Consider the following 22,253-nt stretch of genomic DNA (forward strand, 5'->3'; position numbering starts at 1 on the left):
TTTAGGTTGATTTCAGCACTTCAAATTACTTTAGAGTAAGTTTTCTACTTTCCATTTACTGGGAAAGCCCTTCTTTAGCTAGTGGAGAGTGCAACTGAAACCGAAGAGTCTGAAGAAATCCAGTTTGAAACATGAAGTGATCCTGAAAGTGAACGTACGTGTTGCGGAATCAGTGATGACGAAATGAGATTGACAGCGATCTATTAACTCACCAGTAATATGGGCAGACACCGAAAGTGGATGAAGACCTGCACGGGTTATATCGGATTACTGCAAGCAAATGCTTCTTGACAATTCCTCTTTTCCAGGTCTTGGGCTTCGCAAATTGTTTTCAATAGGTAATTGATAAAAGAGAAATCCAGATCCTCTTACCCATTCCACCACCCAGTAATTCGAACGCTCTCTAGTAAAGGGGTTTCGAGGGGTAGAAAACTCAGTCGATCATTTTAAATTCTTTTCAAGGGGATTACAAAATGAACAGTTTGAAATACATATGTACATTTGTAAAATTAATGATGTCTGTCACGGAACAAAAGCTAAGGATTTAAGAAGAACGGGATCAGCAAAAGACTTACTGAAAAACAAACTTCAGAACGCGACAAGACTAATCAAAATGGCTAATTTATTGCTATGCCAACGTTCCCTGTAGTGGTCTGAAATATTATAGTGTTTATTCATAATAAGATAAACAATCAAATATGCGGAAAAGGAAAAAAAAATGTCTAACTGGTCTCTCCCAGTTAAACAGCAATAAGCGACCTACACCGTTTACAATGCCAAACAAAGCAATAGAACAATTTTTAAGAACAAGAGAGCACAGAAAGGTTCAAATGAAAACGGTTGCAGATCAACTGCCTATTTAAGGACGGAGCCTACTTTTGTTAGTGCGCACACGCTCTGCGCATCACGGAAGGCACGGTTTAAGCGCCACGCGCGCGCTGGGTTGACATGACGCAATCAACTACGCTAATAAGTACACGACTAAATTGAAAGCAAAATTTCCTACTGTGACCAAATCTAGTTTAATGAACCTGTACTTGAACCAAGAACACCAGAACAGTAGAATATCCCTAACCACTAACTGTTAACGTCTTCCAGCTGGAAAACTAGCTGTCCTCTGTCGAAACTTATACTAAAATCCAACTGTAAACATGCACCTACAGATGGCGTAGTGCGCGCGCAAAACAAGTGCGAGATACGCAAATGTTTTACTTACTGGGGAGGTGACAGGAAAAAATGTAACAGGCACCGTAAAGAGTTTAAAAAAGGATCAATAACTTTAAAAAACGCGTGATTATCCGGCCTATATTTTATGTTATGAAATGGAAGTGGCAAGCCTATTCAGCAGGTGATTAGTTTCTGGTTGTGAGCAAAAGATATTTAGACTGTATTTTAGCTGAAACAGAGGAAGGCTGTCAGAGACGCTAAAAGTGCTATTGCAGCGATTTTCTTATTAAAAACATACCAAAAATGGTTTTTATATTACCATTTACCGTGTAGTTTCCAGATCTTTATAAATGTGTTTGCTTCTCTGTATGTAAAGGCGAATTCTAAAGAAAGCTGTGAAGAAATATTCTCTCTTTCTATTTTCAGAAAAATGCTGATGTCAGCATTTTTGTTGAGATTCAAGACTAATTATCTCGAAAAAATGCGTAGCTACCCTTTTTTTTTTCTTTGTGGATTCCGATAGCCCTTGCAAAGATCTACTTTTTCCGCAAGGTCCTAACCTGGCGCAAAAATCTTTGTATTTAGTAGGCGCCGTCGTTAATGATGGAGAATTTCCTGTTTCGTATCCTGTGTTCAATGTGAAGCTAAACAGGAAAGCATTAAAAACTATTTCATGGCTTAGTTTTTTGGGGGGCTTAGTTACTGGTAAGAGAATGTCCAATTTGCTGTAATACCGCCTCTACTCCATCAATAGCTTATCGCGCTGTAGCAAACAGCAGTAACGAGCTTACTGGTTAAGGAGGAGGCAGCGTGGCCGAGTGCTTAGAGTGCCGGATTTTAAATCCGTAGGTCCCGGGTTCAAATCCCGTTCTGACCGCTAGCTGATGTTGTTCTCGATAGCCCCGAGTTCAAATCCTCGGCTACGCTTGTAAATAGCCAATTGGTCTGTCCCCGCCAGTTGGGATTCTTAACCTAGTTATGTTTATTTCAATATTTATTTATCATTGTTTGTTTACATTAATCCTGAAAAGCCCCAATGGGGAGTGGCCAATTAAGTAATGTATTTATTTATTTATTTACTTACTGGTGGGCTCCAGGGTAAAGCATAATTAAAACCAGAAACCTTCCTATCCACCCTCGCGAAACAAAGTTAGAATAACAAATAAAGAAACGAAACTACTAACTTGGAACATGACTTACATCTCCCGAAAACAAGACCAAAACTATTACCTTCCCACATTTCTTGTTTTACAGAGAGAAATGTACTATTGTCTAATGGCTATGTTTAATTCTTCAGTTTTTTTTTGTTTTGTTTTTGTTTTTTTCATTTTCAGTTTTCATGTCGTTACTGTTTTGCTTTCTATTTGACGTAAGGAGTGGGTGACTGTTTACTGCTTATTATTTTATGATCCAAGTTTGCAAAAAAATTCAATCTGACAGTCCTGGTTTAGACCTACTCGAGAGCCTTATTACATTTGATGAAACTAAACCTTCAGAAGGATTGGTATTTTTTTTTAAATTTATGATGACGTCACATGAAAAACGGCAATTGAATAATTCACCATTTTTTTACAAATTCAATCGGTTTTTTCCATGATCTGCCTCCCCCATAGGCTTTCTTATTTGGAGCGATGGTTACCTGGTAATTATTATATTTTTTACTATCGCGCGGGCGACTGGGTACGAAGCAGTTCCTGATCGTGTTTCTTCCTTCTTGCGTGACTTAAATTTCGCGTGACTTTTCATTTCCGTGACTTGTGATACGAAAGTCTTGAGCGTTCTCCTCCAGCCGCCATGTTGGACTGAAAATTTGAGAACTTTCAACATTATGTGGAGATCAAAATAAATGGAGAGAGACACTTAAATTCGCTGTTTAAAATGTCTGCCATCGAGTACAACAATTTACTTTTTGAAATAAGTCAGAGACTCGAAGAGCTGAACGTGCTCGATCGTTTACTGTTTATGTGCAGAGGGAAGTTGGCGCCTGGTAGCGAAGACATCATTCAAGATGTGTTGTCGTTGTTTAAAGAACTGGAGGAACAGAGTAACCTTGGAGCTGATCGTATGGAGGTAATTAAAGGACTGTTGAAAAGTTTCAAGGAATGGTCTTTTTTTACAAAAGTTGAAAAGTTCGAGAAGAAAAGGAAGAACTACAACGGCCTGCTGGAGCAGATCATTCGTACACTCGACGAGCTCAATGATGTGGAAAGACTCATCGCGATATGCAGAGGAAAGATTTCGGAAGAAAATGAAGGCCGAATTCACGATGTTCGCTCATTGTTTAAAGAGCTTGAGAACCAGAACAATTTGGACTATGACCGACTAGATGTCTTGAAAGGCATTTTGACTGTAACGGAGAAAAACGATCTCTTGAAGGAATTGAAGGAGTTCGAAGAAAGAAGAAAGCAGGAGGATGACTTTGAAAGGAGAAAAGGTATATGTTTTTCTGTCTCTTTAACCATGGAATCAGTCACAGTAGAAGACTATGTGAGCCAGTAAAAATTCGCTGTGTTTATATCCAGTACATACGTACGTAATTGGGTTTCGGTGCGCCAAACAAAGTGTCGTCGACATTTAAAATACACTGAACGTTTCAAAGCAAAGTTTGCACCAGTTTGAGGCAGAAAGTAACATTTACAAAGTTGAACTGAAGCAGTTGAAATCATTTTAAAGATCAGATGCCATTTTCATTCCTACGTAAACATTAAGGCCGGAAAATTTACTTAAGAAAGGGAGATTCTGCAATTCACGAACAGTTTCTATGCTCCGCTGGGTTGCAATAAAAGCAAACTTAAATCGTATTTTCAGAATGCGGCCTCGCTTGCTGAATTGATCATTTTTGATCCTGATTAAAATCCACCTCTTGATCTGAAAATCGTGTATCACTCCGCACGAATATTTCTAGTTAAATTTGGAAAATAAAAAGCAAGGCACTTTAATTTATGTGTTAATCGAGTGCAGTGCAAACAATAATAAAGGGTAATAGGAATTCGTTAAACGAGTTCAGGATTTCAAATAGCTAATTTATACTCTTACCCTCTCCCTTTGTTCAGAGGACTTCAGAAATGACAAGAATAGCTTAAACCACAGTGTTGGTTGATAGGGATGAGGAGGTATTAAACAGTCTGTGTTCATCTGGCCACCCCCTGTGAAATTGTGCAATATGAATCAACGTTGATTGCAAAAATACCTTCACGGGAGCTCATTTTGGGTTTCTAATTCCCCCATCTTTTGTTTGTTTTATTGGTTTTATGAGGAAGCTTATTCGAGCTTAACAGCAGTACGGAACCATATTGCACTATCTCCAAAGCATTCTGATTTGAGAGAATCTTGCATCTTGTAACACGGCAAGTTTAACTAAAGTGCGTTTGTGTGTATAACGTTCTGTGTTTTGTTTCAGCACAAGCAGTTGCTGTTGCTTCATCCATTGGGAATACGTTGATAGCTGGTAAGCTGTGAAAGTTGTTCTCTGTCGCTTGTAAAATGGCTGTTTGGCTTTTGGGTTAGCTATTACTGCAGCTTATTGCAATATTTTATAGGTTGCTTTCTCTGAACTGCATTGGTCAGGGATCTATTTATTTCGAGCAAAAGTCGGGTCAAAAAGTAACTAATGTGTTCAACTATACTTACATAAGAATACTTCTCGAAAGCAGACGCAGTTGTGGTCTCCCCAACATAAACGGTAAATTGTTAACCCTGTAAAAAGTAAGTCAACATTACAACTAGACAAGAACCCCATCAGGCCTAGGTGCCCACCCCACCCCCTCCCCTCCCTTCGTATTATTATTTTTGGGGGATTCTACCCGTGCTACCCAGGCAAATATTGTCTGACATTCTATATAACTCCATATTGTTTTTGTTCTTTGCATTTCTTTAGTGCTAAACATCAAGACAGTATTCAAAGTGGTTGCAGGTGGTATAACAGTAGTGTCTACCATGGAAGTCTTGAGTCGTTGGTCCACGTTTGACCAGCTGGTCACCGCCGTTAATACCTGCGTTCTTCCTGCTGGCACCAGTCTGGTGAATCTAACTGACGGTTGTGTGTGTCTCACAGTTCAGGCTGAAACTCTATCAGCTCTTACTACCTTATGGAATTTATACCAAGATGGGACGCTGGAGAGGCGGCTGTACAACTTCTTTGTGACTGACGAAGTAAAAGAACGAGCAGGTGGAGAGACAGTTGAAGTGAAAGTGAGCATCGAGGAAGAAGAATACGACAAAGCTCGTTTAGAGTTGATCAATGAAGCTCAAGGTAAGTCAATTTTGTAATCGCGAATTAAATCAGCAAAAACATTTTCAAACGTTTCATTTGGTTGGCCTAAAACATATGTTGACCTGTCAGCGAGTTTGATCGACAGGTATATATCCAACGATTCTTCAAAAATGAACCCAACAATCCGGGCAAGTCTTGAACAAAAACTTAAGGATTCATAAAAGAAGATATGATAAACTCGATAGCCTGAGTTACATGTAATACAACTTTAAAAGATACATGTAACAGGATTGAAGCCAAAACTGGAAAAGGACAAGATTTCAGAGAGAGGACGAGTTCGGAGCATTTTCTACATCTGTTCGAAACGAAAAGGTCTAAGAAGTATCGAGGAACCTGTTTCCTTGGCAAGCTTGACATAATTATATTTGTAACTGCTTTACTTTTTTTATTGCTATTTTAGAAGCTGCTGGCATTGGTGACGGAGAAAGGATTCGAAGAAACTCTGATTCAGATGTGTATTCCAGAACAAAAGAAGAAGTGCCTCTGTTAAAGCTAAAACACGCTGAGACCAAATTAAAATTTCTCAAAGAGAGAATTGCAGTTATAGAGAAAGAAATCAAGCAATTTTCGCCAGAGATTCTAGAGGCACGTGGTCCGGAAGAAAGATTTGCCTTTTATAAACAGCTCGAGATATCTGGAGGTGAGGAATTGATATTCTAAAGTATATAAAGGAAAACTGTGATGCTTAATTGATTTAATCCCCAAGAAAAAAAATTAAAAGTCTTTTTCCCAATATGGATGGCCGTTTTAGTAATTATTTGACTTGCGGATTTTCCTAAGGAACTCAAGCAATCAGAAACGAAGGCTAACTTAAGTATTTTCATGTAGTAAAATAGTGGAGAATTTCATCAAAACAGACTGTGATCTTGCGTAAGCTATTTTAATAGGAAAAGAATGAAAATCATGAAACAAACTACAGTGTAGACACTCGAACCAGGAGAACGTCAGGACCGTATTTATTTCTGCATTTATTTAGGATTGCCTAACGGGGGCTCTTCTTATAAGCAGGAGAATTCGCGTTTTTTACTCTAAAACGTCTCTAGTCCTTTGTTTTTTCTAAGAGTTAATCACTTGATAATCATAAAAAAGTACAGAATTTTGGACTCTTCTTTGTATCGCGATACATTACAGCAGGGGCCCATCACTATCGTGATGGGCTCCTGATTATAGTCAACCGTATTTCATATAAATTTATGCTTAACATAGCCGTACTCCTTTTTGAAAGAACTGAACCATTTCGTTAGCGAACTGACAGCGCGGAAATTTAGGAGAGAACTTGGATGCGCATTAATTTCTTCTCGAGACTTGCTCACAATGCTAAAGTTTTCAGCAGGCGCGGGACGGGGTAATACTGTTAAAGCTAAAACACGCTGAGACCGAACTGAAATTTTACAAAGAGAGAATTGCTGTCATAGTGAGAGAAATTGCTGAGGAATTGTTTCCAGAGATTCTAGAGGCATGTGATCCGGAGGAGAAAGCTACCTTTTTGAAACAAAACGAAATATGGAAAGGCGAGGAACTGATATTATAAATTAAAGTTTTCAACAATGATGAGCTGGCTACATGATCCAAGTTTGAATTTCATACCGGTACGTGTTCGTCCCATCTCCCTACTGATGCGAGTTCGTCACTCTGCCAGGTCGAGAGTTATCCTGAGAAATATCCCGCCGCTATTTTGACAAATTAGCATACTCTATTGCTAGAGGCCTACGCGGCCTAAGCGGCCTAACCAGCCCAAGCGAAAATAAAGTTCTGTGTGTGTGTTAAATCATGTAAACGAAGAACAGCCGCTCATTTCGTTATGTGTCCTGGTTTATCACCTGGTAGACTGAGACAGGTGATACCACATGCGTAGTGTTCGTCATTCAAGCAACGATGACGTCGCGTTAGCAACGTTGAACGTGGAATGGAGACAAATTGTCCCTTCGTGTAACCGCGGCTTGAAATCATATTGTCCTACCGGTATCGAACTCGCACCGGTACGAGTTTTCACCTGTAAACGCGACAGTGTGTTTTATTATGATATCCATAATTGAAAAGGAATTGTAATCAGGAGCAGTATTTATCGCGTCTGACGAACATACGGAGGCTGAATTTTACAACCCTCATTAATTGAGCTTGCCCAGTAATATCGCGTAATTACGAGAGTTAAAAGATACTCAGGATTCCAATTATCATGCATTAGTGACTGGAAACGAGTGTGGACGTAACACCCTGATGATGAAAGGCTGTATGATGTCATCACGTCAAATGACGTAGAATGTTGGCTGAGCATAACGCAGAATAAGCCATTTCCGAGTTGTCCTTTGCCTCGGCGTCAAAACGAGTCTTCGAGCGAAGCCATTGTTATCAAAATGCGTTTGATCTATAACTTCATTTTCATGCAAATCAAACTCATTTTCATAAGAAAAATTTGCACGAGGACTCGTTTTGAAACAGAGGCGAAAGGCAACCCGGAAATGGCCTATTCGCTACCTGAAAAAATAAAAGGGGAGGGGGGGTTTGAGGTGGAAGCGAGGCGGAAAATGGAACACGGGCAATGTCGAGTTGTATGAGCACGGTGTGCATTATCTTGTCGAGATTAAATGAAATTTAAAAAATATAAAATTTCGTCATCCCTTTGTAGTACATATGGGTACGGTAGACATGTTATAATTTTGTTTGTTGTTGTTGTTGTTTTCTTTTTGTGGAAATGTTTATAAAGAAAGAGGAAGGATAGGAAAGATAAGTGGATCTGAATAAATCGAATTACTTGCGTGGGTGGCAGATCCTCAATCTTATTCCCTCTATCTTATCCTTCCCTAACTGTCGATCCAGTGAATAAAATACTTATCCGTACAGTAAAAACAAAGGGAACTTTTGTCTGATTGGCTGATTTGTTACCCTGCTACTCAGACTCCTACTGAGCGCGCGCTGCCGAAATCTTAAAAACAAAGATGGTGTCCGAAAGGGCAATGTAATTTCATTTTTACTTTGCTTCATCGCTTGTTGTAGAGTGTTAGGTAAATGTGCAGTTTTTTTATTTTGTCCTCTTTTTCAGAATGGCAGGAAAATGTAGGGCGGGAAAGCTCAAACTTTTCACAGGTTACCGTTTTCGCTTTTACTAACGAGCAACTGTTTCCCTCGTGGCTTCTTGTAGCTGGTTGTAGGGAGGAAAAATGTTCCGCAACAAATACAAAAAATGTGTTCTAACAGCGCGTATGTAAAGCTTAGAGAAGGGGTAGTGTGTAGAAAGTGCTGCTGTAAGTTAATTAATAAGAGTGCAAGGGTGGTATAGTAACAAAGGAGTTTGTTATATCTTCTTAATTGATTCAATACATGTATCGATCTGTAATAGACCAATTTCGATATATTAAAATTCAGCCTAAAACAAGTTGCCAGACATTTTCTACATCAATTTGGCAATTGACAAATATCATGTATGTACGTACAATATAGTTTTCCAGTAGGGGCCGGGAAGAGGGGAATCTATGTTCCTCTGATCCCCCAAAAATGTCGCTTTCTTCTCCATTGTTTTTAACTGATAAATTTCTTTGTTTCCTAATATTCAACGTCGACGTCAAAGAACAGGAAAACGATAATTTTCATAATGAGACTTCTGGTCTCCCTGCCACGCTGGTTACTTGACAGGATTAACATAATCCATACAATCTCTTACCTTTATTATGTTTTTTTTTTTTAAGAAACTTCAAGCATTGTTGAGGGAGAAAGGCTTCGAAGAAACTCTGATTCAGCTGTATGTTTTCGACCTAAGGAAGAAACACCAGTGTTGAAGATAATGAACGAGAGAATAGCAGTTCTAGAGAGAAAAATCGAGCAATTGCCTCCTGAGATTCTACAAGCTTGCAGTCCTGAAGAAAAAGCTACTAAATTTTCGAGACAACAGGAAAGTTGGAAAGGTAATAGTTAATATTTTACAGAACGCGGCGGTAAACGTTGCTGTCAACCTCGACGGAGTGTTTTATTACGATACAAGAATGAAAGAAAAACATTAGGCGTAACTTGTGTTTTTATGACATTCAAAAGGTCTCGTAGAATTAAACACCCAACACTAGTCGTACACTAAAAAGTAAACAACGTTCCTGGAAATATGCATGCTCCAGAACTCTTTCTTGCAACCCTGTGGGCAGGGTTACGTTTGAGTCACACGGGAGAGGGACAAAGTCTTGGGGATGGACCAGCGAACGCGTGGCGCCGAAGTCGCTTAGACACTTGCGTGTGTGTTCAAAGGCAAACCTGCTCGTTGGGTGCCCCAGAGTTTTCGACAGCTAGTCGAGATTTGTACAGGGATTCAGTGAGTTAAACTGGTCCCCAGTCCGCATAAAATCGCAAATTGACGCTGCATAAAAATGCAAATGATTTCACCTGTGACGTGAATTTTATGGTTATATAAGTTTGGGCCTTCCATTATCTTTTAAAGGCTCAATGAAATCTTCAGTTGCCGTCATAAGTTTGTAACACCGTCAGATCCTATAAACACGTTGTAGTTACATTTGTTATATATTTTCTGTTGTTATGTTTTTAGCCAAAGATGAAAGAGAAGGGGAAATTTTTGGATAGTAACCTGTACAGTGGGTGGCTCTCTTATTCCTCTTACTTTCGTCCGAATTCATCCAAAAAAATAAATCACGTATGATGCTTCCATAGAAGAATTTGGATATTAAATCATTATTATTTTACAAAGCACTCGAACCTGGAGAGACAGATGAAGGAACTGACGAGCTGGAAATATCTCAACGGCATAAGGTTAAATCAATGGATCCAGGAAAGCTTGCTTTTGTTCAGAAGTATTTAGAAGATGTCCAAGACACTCATAGCATGACGACAGAAGTAAGTGACAGTGGTTTGGCAACACGCACTGCAGCTTCAGAACTTGGAACCGAAGAAATAAACGGTAAACTTGTAATGTTATCGTATTGTTCACTTACTCAAGTTAAGCTCATATTTTAAAGTGAAATTTTTCCAATTGTCCCGTTAGTGTTAGAACCATGAATTGAGTAAACATTGTAATTATGGAAAACTTTGCAACGTAATAAGGCTGGTTTTCACTAGCGACGGAGTCGTAGTCGGAGTCGTAATCAGAAGCGTAGAGTGATACGATCTAGTGAAAATCAAACTGACGGAGTCGGAAGCAAAACACCGCATCCGCCTACGACTCCGTCGCTTACGATCCAGCTAGTGAAAACTAGATTGTCGGAGTCGGAAGCAGAAGCGGAAGAATAAACCAATTACAATGTTCGTTTCCGGGCCTTGTGATTCTTCCGTTTCTGCTTCCGACTCTGACGTTGAAGTTTCCACTGGATCATAAACGACGGAGTCGTAAACGAAATCGGAAGAAATGGAAACGTTCTGATTCTTCCGACTCCGATTCCGTCGAGCTTATTACTCCGCTTACGACTCTGATTTTCGATTTTCACTAGGTTATAAGCGCTCTTATGACTCCGACTACGGCTCCGATTCCGACTCCGTCGCAACTGAAAACCAGCCCTTTAAAGAAACATAAATTATACTTTAATATGTTGATTATTTTCTTTGCAGAGAGTAGTAAACTTTGCTTGAAAGATCTGAGCGATGATATCACCGTAAAATTGAGTCTAAGGCTACAAGCTGACGACGGTGCACTGGAAAAATTCTATCAATTTTTTGGGCTCAAAATGGGAGGCTGGTATGGCAGTTACCCATTAAAAGAAATTAAAAAAATGTTTCCCGACACTACAGTCAGCGTGTTGAAAGAGTGTTTTGAGGTCCTGCGGTTGTACGACCTCGTTGAGTTTATGGAAAAAGTGAAACCACGTTCCCTTCGTCCTGCTGTTTACCCAGAACAAATAGAAAAATTACGAAGAACAGATGATCGGTCCACAAAGTATCACAGTAATGTGGCAGTCTTGGTTGTCAATCACACTGTCGAAGAGGACATTGTTGAAAGGGAAGACGCCGAAAAGATTGAAACTTTTTTTAAAGATGTAAATTCGCGGAACGAAGTGGCGATATTATCATTGGCTAGTTCACAAGAGGCCCGTGAGTTTCTGATGGAGCTAAAAGAGAGAAACCGCGGAATAGGATACTACCGTTTCACAGAGGAAAGACTCGAGAGTGTACTTCAAGAGAAGGCGCGTTTACAGAAGGAATTGGAGAAAGTAATGCAGATGGAGAAAGGACGCAAACAAAGACGGAGACTGGAACTGGAACTGGGTGAGGTTAAAAAGGAAGAGCTGCGGCTTAGAGGTAAACTGGCAAACGTGAAAAGGGATATCGAAAAGATGACAGAGCTAGAGAAGGAGAATACGAAAGCTATATCAATGGCTATGGACGAATGGATTCACAATCAAGGTTAGTTGACCGACTTCATATACATACATACATGTTTATTCAAATAAATTCGAAAAGGGAGTTTTAATATAACTCTCCTAAAAAAGAATAAAAGTTACAATTAAAATTACATTAAAAGTTATTGAACGAGGAAAAAACTATATTTGGTAAATTACAATTTTAAAAATGATCCGAGTCTTAATTTAAAGAGTTCGAGGCTTCCCGCTTCAACAATGTCCTTAGGTAGACTGTTCCAGTCACCAGTCACTCTAATGAAAAAAGGATGTTTAAAACAGTTGATTCTGGTTGATTTAAAGAAAAGTCTATATGAGTTTCATAAGAAACGTGCTCAAAACGTTCGCAGCGAATAAAGATGATTTCCAAGTATAACGAGGCCACTTATTCAAATTGAGTAAAACTTGATATCTATGTCTCGAGGAAATTGAAGTTAAGCTATCTATAATCTGTAGAGACGCGGTATCCTCATGGTTAGTGCGCTCGTCCCCAGATCAAGCGGTCTGGGTTCGAGCCCTGGCCGGGGACACTGTGTTGTGTTCTTGGGCAAGACACTTTACTCTCACAGTGCCTCTCTACATCCAGGTGTACAAGTGGGTACCGACGAATTTAATACTGGGGGTAACCCTGCAATGGACTGTCACCCTATCCAGGGGGGAGTAGAAATATTTCGAGTCGCGTCATGCTACAAAAACCAGGATAAGCTCCGGCCTGGTGGGCGACTTGGCCCGTATGCAGACTTAACCTTACCTTTACCTATCTACAATCTGTTTTTTGTTCAATCTCATTTTTGGGTTCTAATCATTTCTGCCATATTGAACCATTTTTTTCTGTCATGGAACCATAGTCAGTAGCCGGATGTAGAAGAGGTTGGTCAGTACCCCGATATGAGGGCTTGTGACTTTCGTGATGTATCTATTACTTCCCTATATACTTGGCGTTTTTTCCTCACTATAAAGATGACTATTGATATTTTTAAATTTTTCTTTCTATAGAGAAATTCACCTGTGTTGCGGTATTTATAATCAGTAATGACGAGTTATACAGTGAAGCAGTGTTGGAGGAACGTGTTGTTGAGAAGTTGGCATTAATTCCAGATCATGCCAAACTCGTGTTCAGCCCTCACGGGTGGAAAAGCATTGATGAAGTTCCTGAAACTCTTCATGTAAGTTATGATTCTAGTTTTGGCTTGCCATTCTTCACTCAGATGATTGAGATTTTCAACAAGCGTTGGCAAACATTGGATCTTATTGCCATGATACAAGAATTAAAAAGAACTACCGTTAAAGATCATCGTTTGTGTTATGGGCGTTTCATTTCTATCAAGAACAGTTTGTCTGGACTTCCGACATTTCAGAAAAAGGAAGAGGAGCATTCCTCTTAAATTACTGTGTGTTTAAGCGCTTAGTTACTACTGATTCTAAGCTAGCAAGTTCTTTAATTGTTTACAGCTTTAGGTGATAGATAGTGTGACTCAGTCCTAGTCACGCCCAGCAACCTCTTTCCTATTTTTCTTCCGTAATTTAAGGAAACCCTACACGTTTCCACAGTACAGGCCATCGAATCGTTATTTTGAAAGGCTGTAGAAAGAAAGAGTTTCCACTGAGCTTTCACTTAACAAAGTTGGTCGTCAAATTTTCAGTAATCTAATTCTAAGTAAGTCTTTATCATTCACAATTGTTTTTATTATCCCTTTTTGCCTCACTTCTCCCTGTGTTTGGCTTATTAAATTTCCTTTAACCGCTCAACCAGTCATGTGTAAAGTCATATTCTATTTCCTGCGCTTCCATTGGCGTTACTTGTATTTGCTTTTTGCCATCAACGGTTCGTTGCTTTGTTTGTGCTGACTGCACTTACCGTCGTGATTGGTTTCGTTTCGTTTTTTGACACTCAGTTGCTGAAAACCGTTCTTAGTGTACTGGTTTAGTTTTTATGAGCAGGTTATATATTTAATGCTGACTCTCTTGTTGTTAGACTCAGTCAAACAAGCTTCATTCTGTGACGTGTACTTTTGCGATCGTAACGCGTACGATTATAGTTGTAAATATCCGTTTTGAATTAGGGTCTATAAATAAATTCCGTTTCGTCGAAAGACAGTGAAGATCAGTGAACTTTTCTAAGTTAAAATGAAAAACAGAGCGAATTTTAGTGCCGCTCTTAACTAACAGACAGCAGAAAACTCGTCACTTCATGAATTGTTTGAAGACCTGGAAAAAGAAATGCAGGTCATTTGCGGCCATGTTTACTGGTTGGTCACTTGACCGGCTGGATCTCTTATATGTAATGTTATGGCAGAGATCAGAAAGATAACTTTTTATTCCAGCTAACGAGTACAAGCACACGTGTATATTCTGTCTCGTCCTACTGCGCATGCTCAAAACCTGATATGTTTACATCTCCACCCTAAAAACTTTGCCGGGTGAAAGAAACAAACTTGGTCTCTAAATTGGAACCTAAATAACGCAAGTATTGTTCAAATTGAATCCAACGCAACAAAATTCTCAGACGGCTAAGCCGAGTTGTTCTGATTAACAAAGTTTAAAGGTCCAGCCTTAATGGCTTCTTTACAACACGACCACTTCTGGTTGTCAGATGTTGGTCGGCACTTCCCTCACCAACTGTAGCTGGTTTCTGGGGTGTCTGGGGTAATCCTGGTGACGGGACTTGGTGAGATGTAGATGTAGGTGCACTGGGTTGTGGTGGATTGTCTTGGCTAGAGAGCAGTTGACCTTCAAGGCTTGATGCTACTTGGCCTGACGGTTTTAACTGTATTCTGTTGCGCCTTAGTTCAGAACCACTGTTTGTCTCTACAATGTAGGATCTTGGCTGGTTCATTTGCTCTTTCAGTGTTGCCGGAGGCCAGGTCTTGGTTTTTGGTTGAAACACCGATACTAGTTGGCCTGGTACTAGCTTTTGTAGCTCACGTGTGGACTTGCCATCATGCTGCTGTTTCTGAACATCTTGGCGGTGCTGCAGCTGATCTTGGTGGCATTGTTTTGCTTGTGACCGTTGGAGTCGTCCACTGCTGGGTAGTTGTGTGCGATATTCTCTATTGTTCAGTAACTTGGCTGGTGATGGTAAGTTGCTATCGACAGGCGTGGCCCGGTATGACAAGAGCGCAAGATACGGGTCCTGTCCTGCAGCCTCGGACTTCCTTAGAAGGTTCTTTACGGTTTGTACCATCCTTTCTATGAATCCATTGCTCTTTGGATACACTGGTGAGCTAGTAATGTGATTGATACCCCATTGGTCACAGAACGCTGCAAATTCCTTGCTGCTGTATTGAGGGCCATTGTCAGATACCAGGGATTCTGGTATACCATGTTCTGCAAAGATTGATTTGAGGTGGTTGATTATTGCAGCAGATGTCGTTGAGCTCAACTTTCTAACGATGGGGTATTTGCTGTAATAGTCTGCGACTAGTAAGTATTGAGCACCTCCATAGTCGAACAGATCGCATCCAAGCCTCTGCCATGGATAACTGGGTACATTGTGTGGATGCAATGTTTCTTTTGGTTGCTGTTTGGAGAACTGTGCGCATGTCGGACAGTTCTCTGTCATCTGTTTGATGTCCCTTGATATGCCTGGCCAAAACAGGCTGTCCCTTGCTCTCAGGAGACACTTCTCTGTTCCCATATGTCCTTGGTGTATGATTTGTAACATCTGTGGGCGTAGCTTACTGGGAATAACGAGTTTGTGTCCCTTGAGAATGAGGCCATTTTCAACACTCAGGTCCTCTCTGAAGTTCCAGAACTCTTTCAGGTCTTGTGGGCACTCATTTGGATATTCTGGCCATCCATGATGCACGACATCTTTTAAGTGACTGAGTACAACGTCTTGATCAGTGTACTCTCGTACTTCATCTAGTTTGGCAGGGCTGGCTGGCAGTGTTCGAGAGATTGTGTCCAGTTCCACCACGGGGACTTCGTTGTCTTCTGCAGGGGGCTCCATGTGGCTAATCCTGGAAAGGGCGTCTGCTATCACGTTGCTTTTTCCTTGAATGTACCTGATCTCCACGTTGTATTTGGCCATTTCAAGTAGGAGCCTCTGAAGGCGTGGTGGTGCGCTCGATATGCTCTTCTTCCAGATGCTTTCGAGCGGCTTGTGGTCAGTTTCGATGATCACCTTCTTACCAAATACGTAATGGTTAAGCTTTTCAAGCGACCAACAGGCAGCGAGTAACTCTCGCTCTATGTTGCTGTATCGAGACTCAGTTTCAGTTAGTGATCGACTGGCATAGCACACTGGTTTGCCCTCTTGCGTCAACACACATCCAATGCCTTTAAGGCTTGCATCAGACTGGATTAGGTTCTCCTTTTCTGAGTCCTAATAGGCTAGGACTGGTACTTCAGTGATTGCTTGTTTGAGGTTCTGGAATGCCCTTTGGTGTTCTGGTTGCCACACGAATGGTACATCTTTTTTCATCAGCTGTCGCACAGGTTCTGACACTTGGGCTAGAATGGGTGAGAACCTGTTCAGGTAGTTAATCATGCCCAAAAGGCACTGCAGCTCTGTAAGGTTCTTCGGGGATGGCATATCACGGATTGCTTTGATTTTGGTTTCGCCAGGGCGGATCCCGTCGGGGGTCCATGTGAACCCGAAGAAGGCTGCTTCCTTCACTTTAAACTGGAATTTGTCCGGGTTAAATCTCACATTGTTCTCTCTTGCTGTGTCAAGGACAGTTAGTATGTGCTGATCATGTTGTGCTTCGCCCGTGCCATAGACAAATGTGTCATCTGCAATACCGCTGAGCCCTTCAAGTCTGCCAAAGACCATATCCATTTTTTCTTGAAACACATCTCCACTGCACGTAAGGCCAAATGGAAGTCTTGTCCATCTATGCTTTCCCCATGGGTGTTAAAGGTGCACAGCCTACTGCTTTCCTCGTCAAGACTAACTTGCCAAAATCCACTGCGTACATCAAGGATACTGAAGTGGGTGGAGCCGCTGACTTTCGGTATCACATCATCTATGGTTCTCACATAGCAGGGGTTGCGCTTCATTGCTTTATTGAGATTCCGAGGGTCCAAGCACAGACGGATCGACCCGTTGGGTTTGATGGTGACCACAGCAGAGTTAACCCAAGGGGTATATTCATCTTGGACCTCAACCAGAATTCCAGATTCTTTTAACTGGTCTAGCTCTTCTATGTAGGCTCTCTGTAGTTGTACTGGAACCTGTCTTGGAGCATGCTGTACTGGGGGAATGTCAGGGTTAGTTTCGATGTGGTACGGGAGTCCTGGGAAGCAGCCAATTCCTGTAAAGACATCCTGATATTCTTCCAACAAATAGTCCTTTGTCAGTGGGAAGGGGTGTTGTTTGCCTCTGATGTCAAATAGTTTGACAGTATTTGCATTGGGCATGGGCTTTTCACTTTGTACAACGTTCTGGGTGGTTGCATTTGTGCTGGCTGTGACTGGCCAGTTGAGCTTTAGGAGGTTCAGATCTTGTGCAGACATGTTACCAATTATGGCAGGGCCATCAACGTCAACAACTTCTGCTTGGATAACTCTGGGGTTGGAATTGTTAGGACCCTTCACATATATTTGGCAAGATCCAAGATTTGGGATCTCGGCTCCACCATGAGCAGTTAACTTCACTGTAGGTTGTTGTAAGCTTAGTGTCTCAGGGCTTAGTTGCTTGTATAGGGACTTGGGTATAATGTTTGTTTCAGCACCTGAGTCTATCTTACAGACTGCATTCATTTGTTTTCCTTCTGGCTTCAGTGCCAAGGAGACTTCTAGCAGAGCCTTTTCTCTACAGGATACAACGTTTACACTCATGGCCAGGGGTGTTGCTTCAATTGGGCCCAGGAACACATAATCATCTAATGATTGGGTAGGCTCTGACTCAGGTATGGCATTGTTATTACTAGTAGCTTCAATCTCATGCACATCCTTCTTTTTAAGTTTTGAAAAGCATACCTTGGCAAGGTGTCCCACCTTTTGGCAGTAATGGCACGTTGCATTTCTTGCTGGGCACTGTTCATGAGAGTGAGGGCCCCAACCACAATTCCTGCAGAGCTGCGTTTTTCCTGACTTGTTGCCTTTTGGGTTTTGCCTTGATCCACCGGCTACTGGGTTCAGCTGGTCGCTTTGGAATTGGTTTCTCCTGGTTGAGCTAACAGGGTGTACTGCTGACACTACTGGGTTCATTAGCTGAAGCTGCTTGTCTGCTGATTCGTCTGCTTTTGCCATTTCTCTAGCTTTACTAAATGTCAGAGCATTTCCTTCTTTGAAACACTCCTTTCTGCCATGGTCTGAATTCATGCCGAGTACAAGGAAGTCTCTCAAGAATCGATCATGATGTTCCGATGGATAGTTGGCTTCTTTGACAAGGATTCTAAGCTTTGCAATAAATTCTTCTAACGATAGTGTACCTTGTCGAAGATTGTGTAGCTCCCAGGCGGCGATCAGTTCGTTTGAGTGAGGTTTCACGTAGTTTTCGAATTTCTTCCAGTAGTTTTCCAGTTTCTTTTGTTCGTCTGCCGAGAGGCCCCAGCTGTTGAACAGCTCCAAGCCGTGCTCACCGGCCCAGTAAAGCAGGTGCTTACACTGAATTTCTTCGTCAATTTTGGCCATCGGGCCCGTAAAGAGCAGTTCACAGCGTTGTTTCCACATTTTGAAGCGTGAGTATAGGTTTTCATCCGTGCTCCAGTCCATGGTTGGACCCTTTTCAATGAATGAGGCGCTGGCGGCCATGTTGTTTTCTTGAATCGATCGTACACGTGTCGTTCGGAAATTACTTCACTCTTCCACCTTCTCCAGTGTATCGAGCTAAATGGTATGTTTCGTTACTTCGCGATCCCACTTCTGACACCATGTAATGTTATGGCAGAGATCAGAAAGATAACTTGTTATTCCAGCTAACGAGTACAAGCACACGTGTATATTCTGTCTCGTCCTACTGCGCATGCTCAAAACCTGATATGTTTACATTATATAGTAACGTCAGATTTCAGTGCCTCGCGGTTAGGTTTTCTCGGTTTCTATTGTCCCTGCAAATTTTTATTTCAAGTTTTCTGTCCGTAGAATTAGCTATTAATGACATTCAAGGATTGATATGTTTTGGATTATCAGTTTTAGTCAGCTATTGCTTACTTGTCTTAAGTTCAGTTCACGCTTTTGTTAGTGAGCGCCTCCCAGGGATTTTGCGAGACGAGAGAACATGATATTTTATTTGAAGGGAATAAGGGAAATTTTAGAATTTAATTTGAGGAACAAGGGATATCTCTATTGTTGACGGGACTTTCGGCGAAATTTGCTTTGTGGGTAACAATATATTTGTTAATGAGGGACAGGGACAAAATGCAACGGACTTGAAACCAAACTCAAATGGAATGAGGGAACTCTGAGCGACATGAAGGCATGATTAAGAGTACATTGTCGCTTTCAGAGCTGTTGTTCATCTTGTTTATCTTGTTCATCTTAAAGTGCACTTAACCCCCAAAATTTTTTTTCGCTAAAACGAATCTAGACTTCATTTGAAGCATTTGGGCGAAGAAATTTTTGAATTTGGTTGAATCCTCGATGTTCTATGCCCTTGCAAAGTCGCGCTTGAAGTGTTTCACGACCGCGTTTTAGGGAGTCTGGGGCGGCGGTACCTGATGACGTCTACCCAGGAACCAAACACAATAGCGCCTCAGTCAACTCTCTGTATTTGCTCGAGAAAATGGAACACAAAACTGATCGTTCCGATGTATTTTGGGACTAAAACGTCCAAGTTTTGTCTCAGAATCATTTCTTTTTCGTCACTGGAGTCAGAGTTAAGTTTCGATTCGGAAGACTCCGAAATAAACTTCGATTGAGCACGTTCGACAACTGTGAACTCACTGCTTAGAGCTTTGAGAGCAATTTACAATATTTCAAGCGACGAAGGGGAAGACTTCTTTGCGGACGAGCTGCTTGTATATTAGGAATGGAAAGTTAGATACGAAGTGGAGTAGCAGGCAAACGAAAAGTAGGAAAGAAAACTCGAGGACTGCTTTGGATGGTAATTTCGTCAACTAAACATAAGATTCCCACGCGTGTTTACAGCCCGTTTACATTTGTCCTTAGCGAGAATGTATTATGTCAAGGTGTGATTGTTCTGTTAAATCCAGTTTGTGTTTTACTTTCAGTTGAATGCTTCATGTTTATAAGAGCGACGTACGTGTTGCAGTTTTGGAGACTTGGTGACCTCCAAAACATTGGCTTCGATCGATTGAAAATCGTATTGTTTGGACCTGTATTTTCGAAGCTGCGGGAAGCAAGGCGGAAGGAAACTTTTCATACAATTGCCGATTTCACATTGTTACACGTTTTAAGTCGTAACTCCCAAAATCCAAATAACCAATGTAAATTGTTCTTAAAGTTTGCAGTGAAATTCGTCGGATAAGCGATAAGGATGTGTTCCCTAAGCGGTCCGCAGATAATGTTACGCGGTCATATTTTTGACGCTATTGCACAGAATCTTTGTCGCACTGCTGATTTCCAAACCTTCGAAAAACTCTGTGAGTCTAAAAATTTTGTTATCATGTAATTCTAAAGGATTAATCTTCGACTTTCATCTAAATCAAAAGAGAAATAAGTGTTGGTTAGCGGCATACAGTTGCGATCTATTTACATATCAGTATAACGCTTCTTTATCATGATCAAATCACACAACTTTGCCGGTTATATTATAAATACTGCGGGATTGGAAGATATAGGTTGTCGGTAGTATTTGTACAAATTGCTGGTTAGCTTTAAGCAGAAAATTTATGAAAATAGCGTACGAAAGTCTGCGGAACAAATTCCAGTGAGAGTTCTTCAATGGTTCTCACAGATTCAGTTCGCTTGTTTCGGTTCGACAAAATCAACCATAGTTTACGTCTTTATTGCACCATTAGCCGATCATCGCCAGTAAATTGTACAGCATATCTTTCTTTAAATCTGGAATATTGCTGCAACAGCCGATAGCACCTCTGGAAGGCGTTTCAGCGCACTTTTCGAATGTGTATTGCACCATCCCGAAGGAAATGAGAGGACGTGAGATATCCAACCTTCCTGGGTAGACGTCACAAGAGCCGCTGGACCCATTCTCCTCAAACTCGGTCGTGAAACAAAATGGCGGTGTTTTGGAGATATTTTCGAGATTTCGCCGGGGCACAGAAAATCGAGGATTTAACGAAATCCAAAAATTTTTTCGCAGAACTATTTCAAATAACAAGTAGATTTGTTTTAACGAAAAAAATTTTTGGGGTTAGGTGCACTTTAAGTTTAGTTAAATCCAGTTCTTAATTTGAGGGAAGAAGGGATCTCTGTACCGTTGATGGCAAATTTGGCTAAAACAGTTTGAAAACATTCGGCGGTTTGAGCTCTATTGGCCGCGTATAAAATTACCTTTAAGTTAAAGGAAACCTGAAAATATTAGTTTACTAAGATAGAAAAACAGCAAATACATGATCATAAACCATAAAGAAACAAGGATGGTAAAGGATGGAGAAGATTGACCCGGATTATAAACGACGAACATGAAAATTTTAGGCTAAACTTTTCAAGATGCGCAAACCGTGACGTAGTTCCTTTGAATGGAACGTTTCTGTCAATGCATTCTAAAATGGCGGCGATGACGTCATAGGAAAACCATGAATAGGTGTATTACCTCTTGCAAGCTTCCTTTGTTTATTTTCCTATTTTAGATGATGTTATTCTAAAGTGATTTATTCTTTTGAACACCTGGTTCACGTATTGTGAAAAGGGCCTTTTCGGGAAAGATAACTTACACAAGAAACTAAATTGCTTATCTTTTTCGCAAATAATTACATGTCACTTCTCTGGTATAATTAGCCGTTGTTATGTCATATGTTTAAACATTGCACTATGTGCACTTTAATTCAAGCGGATTTTAAATTAGATTAGTGGACGTTTCTCATTATGAAAATTGTAGAATAGTCTTAAATAATGAGTATTGAATAAAAGTTTGTTTAACTGTTGATGTTAATTTGTAATTGCCCAGCAACCAAATTACCACAGAAAATCACTCACAGAAACTTAAAACAGAACTCAGACGGAATAAGGGAACTCTGATCGAAATGAAGGCGTGATTACGAGTACAATGTCGCTCTCAGAGCTGTTGTTCATCTTTGCTGCAATCAGACCTAAACAGAAACAGCAGAGATCACATGACAAATGATGATCTCAGGCTATACAAACCAGGATTGAACAGTCGCACTGGTATGTCCGAATTATTCCTTTCATCCAAGTTGCGTTCACCTTAATTTAAATGTTTGAGGAATTTCTTCTTTTGAAAATCACGAGTAGAAGCTCCCATTTTACCCTGCCGTTATACCTGCATTGTTGCGGTTTTTTTGCGAGGGGTTGGAGATGAATTTTGTTTGATTTGCCAGGAGTAGAGAAGTGGTATTGTACATCAGACAAAGACGCAGAAAATACTATTTTCGAAAACGGCGAGTTTGACTTCCTAAGACAAGGAACCTTTCTGATCATCACGTGAAAAGCAACCTGCA

The 22,253-nt window shown here is 40.7% G+C and overlaps 1 protein-coding gene across 2 annotated transcripts; it reads left to right on the forward strand.

Annotated features, from left to right (window-relative positions):
- Positions 1-2,470: 2,470 nt before the first annotated feature.
- LOC110054559 (uncharacterized) lies at positions 2,471-21,719 on the forward strand. Of its 2 annotated transcripts, XM_089271372.1 has the most exons (9): positions 2,471-3,601; positions 4,568-4,615; positions 5,045-5,419; positions 5,841-5,948; positions 6,868-6,951; positions 9,124-9,339; positions 10,125-10,334; positions 10,979-11,770; positions 12,760-21,719. In XM_089271372.1, exons 1-9 carry the CDS (start codon positions 3,046-3,048, stop codon positions 13,146-13,148), a joined length of 2,778 nt encoding a protein of 925 aa, XP_089127498.1. In that variant the 5' UTR covers positions 2,471-3,045; the 3' UTR covers positions 13,149-21,719. The 2 variants fall into 2 exon arrangements, with proteins under 2 accessions (XP_089127498.1, XP_089127454.1); XM_089271328.1 differs by lacking the exon at positions 6,868-6,951 and having other exon boundaries at positions 5,841-6,080.
- The last annotated feature ends 534 nt before the right edge of the window (positions 21,720-22,253 follow it).

Source organism: Orbicella faveolata, unplaced genomic scaffold, assembly GCF_042242905.1.
Source record: "Orbicella faveolata isolate gen_17 unplaced genomic scaffold, um_ofav_v1 contig_1, whole genome shotgun sequence".
Taxonomy (NCBI): Eukaryota; Metazoa; Cnidaria; class Anthozoa; order Scleractinia; family Merulinidae; genus Orbicella; species Orbicella faveolata.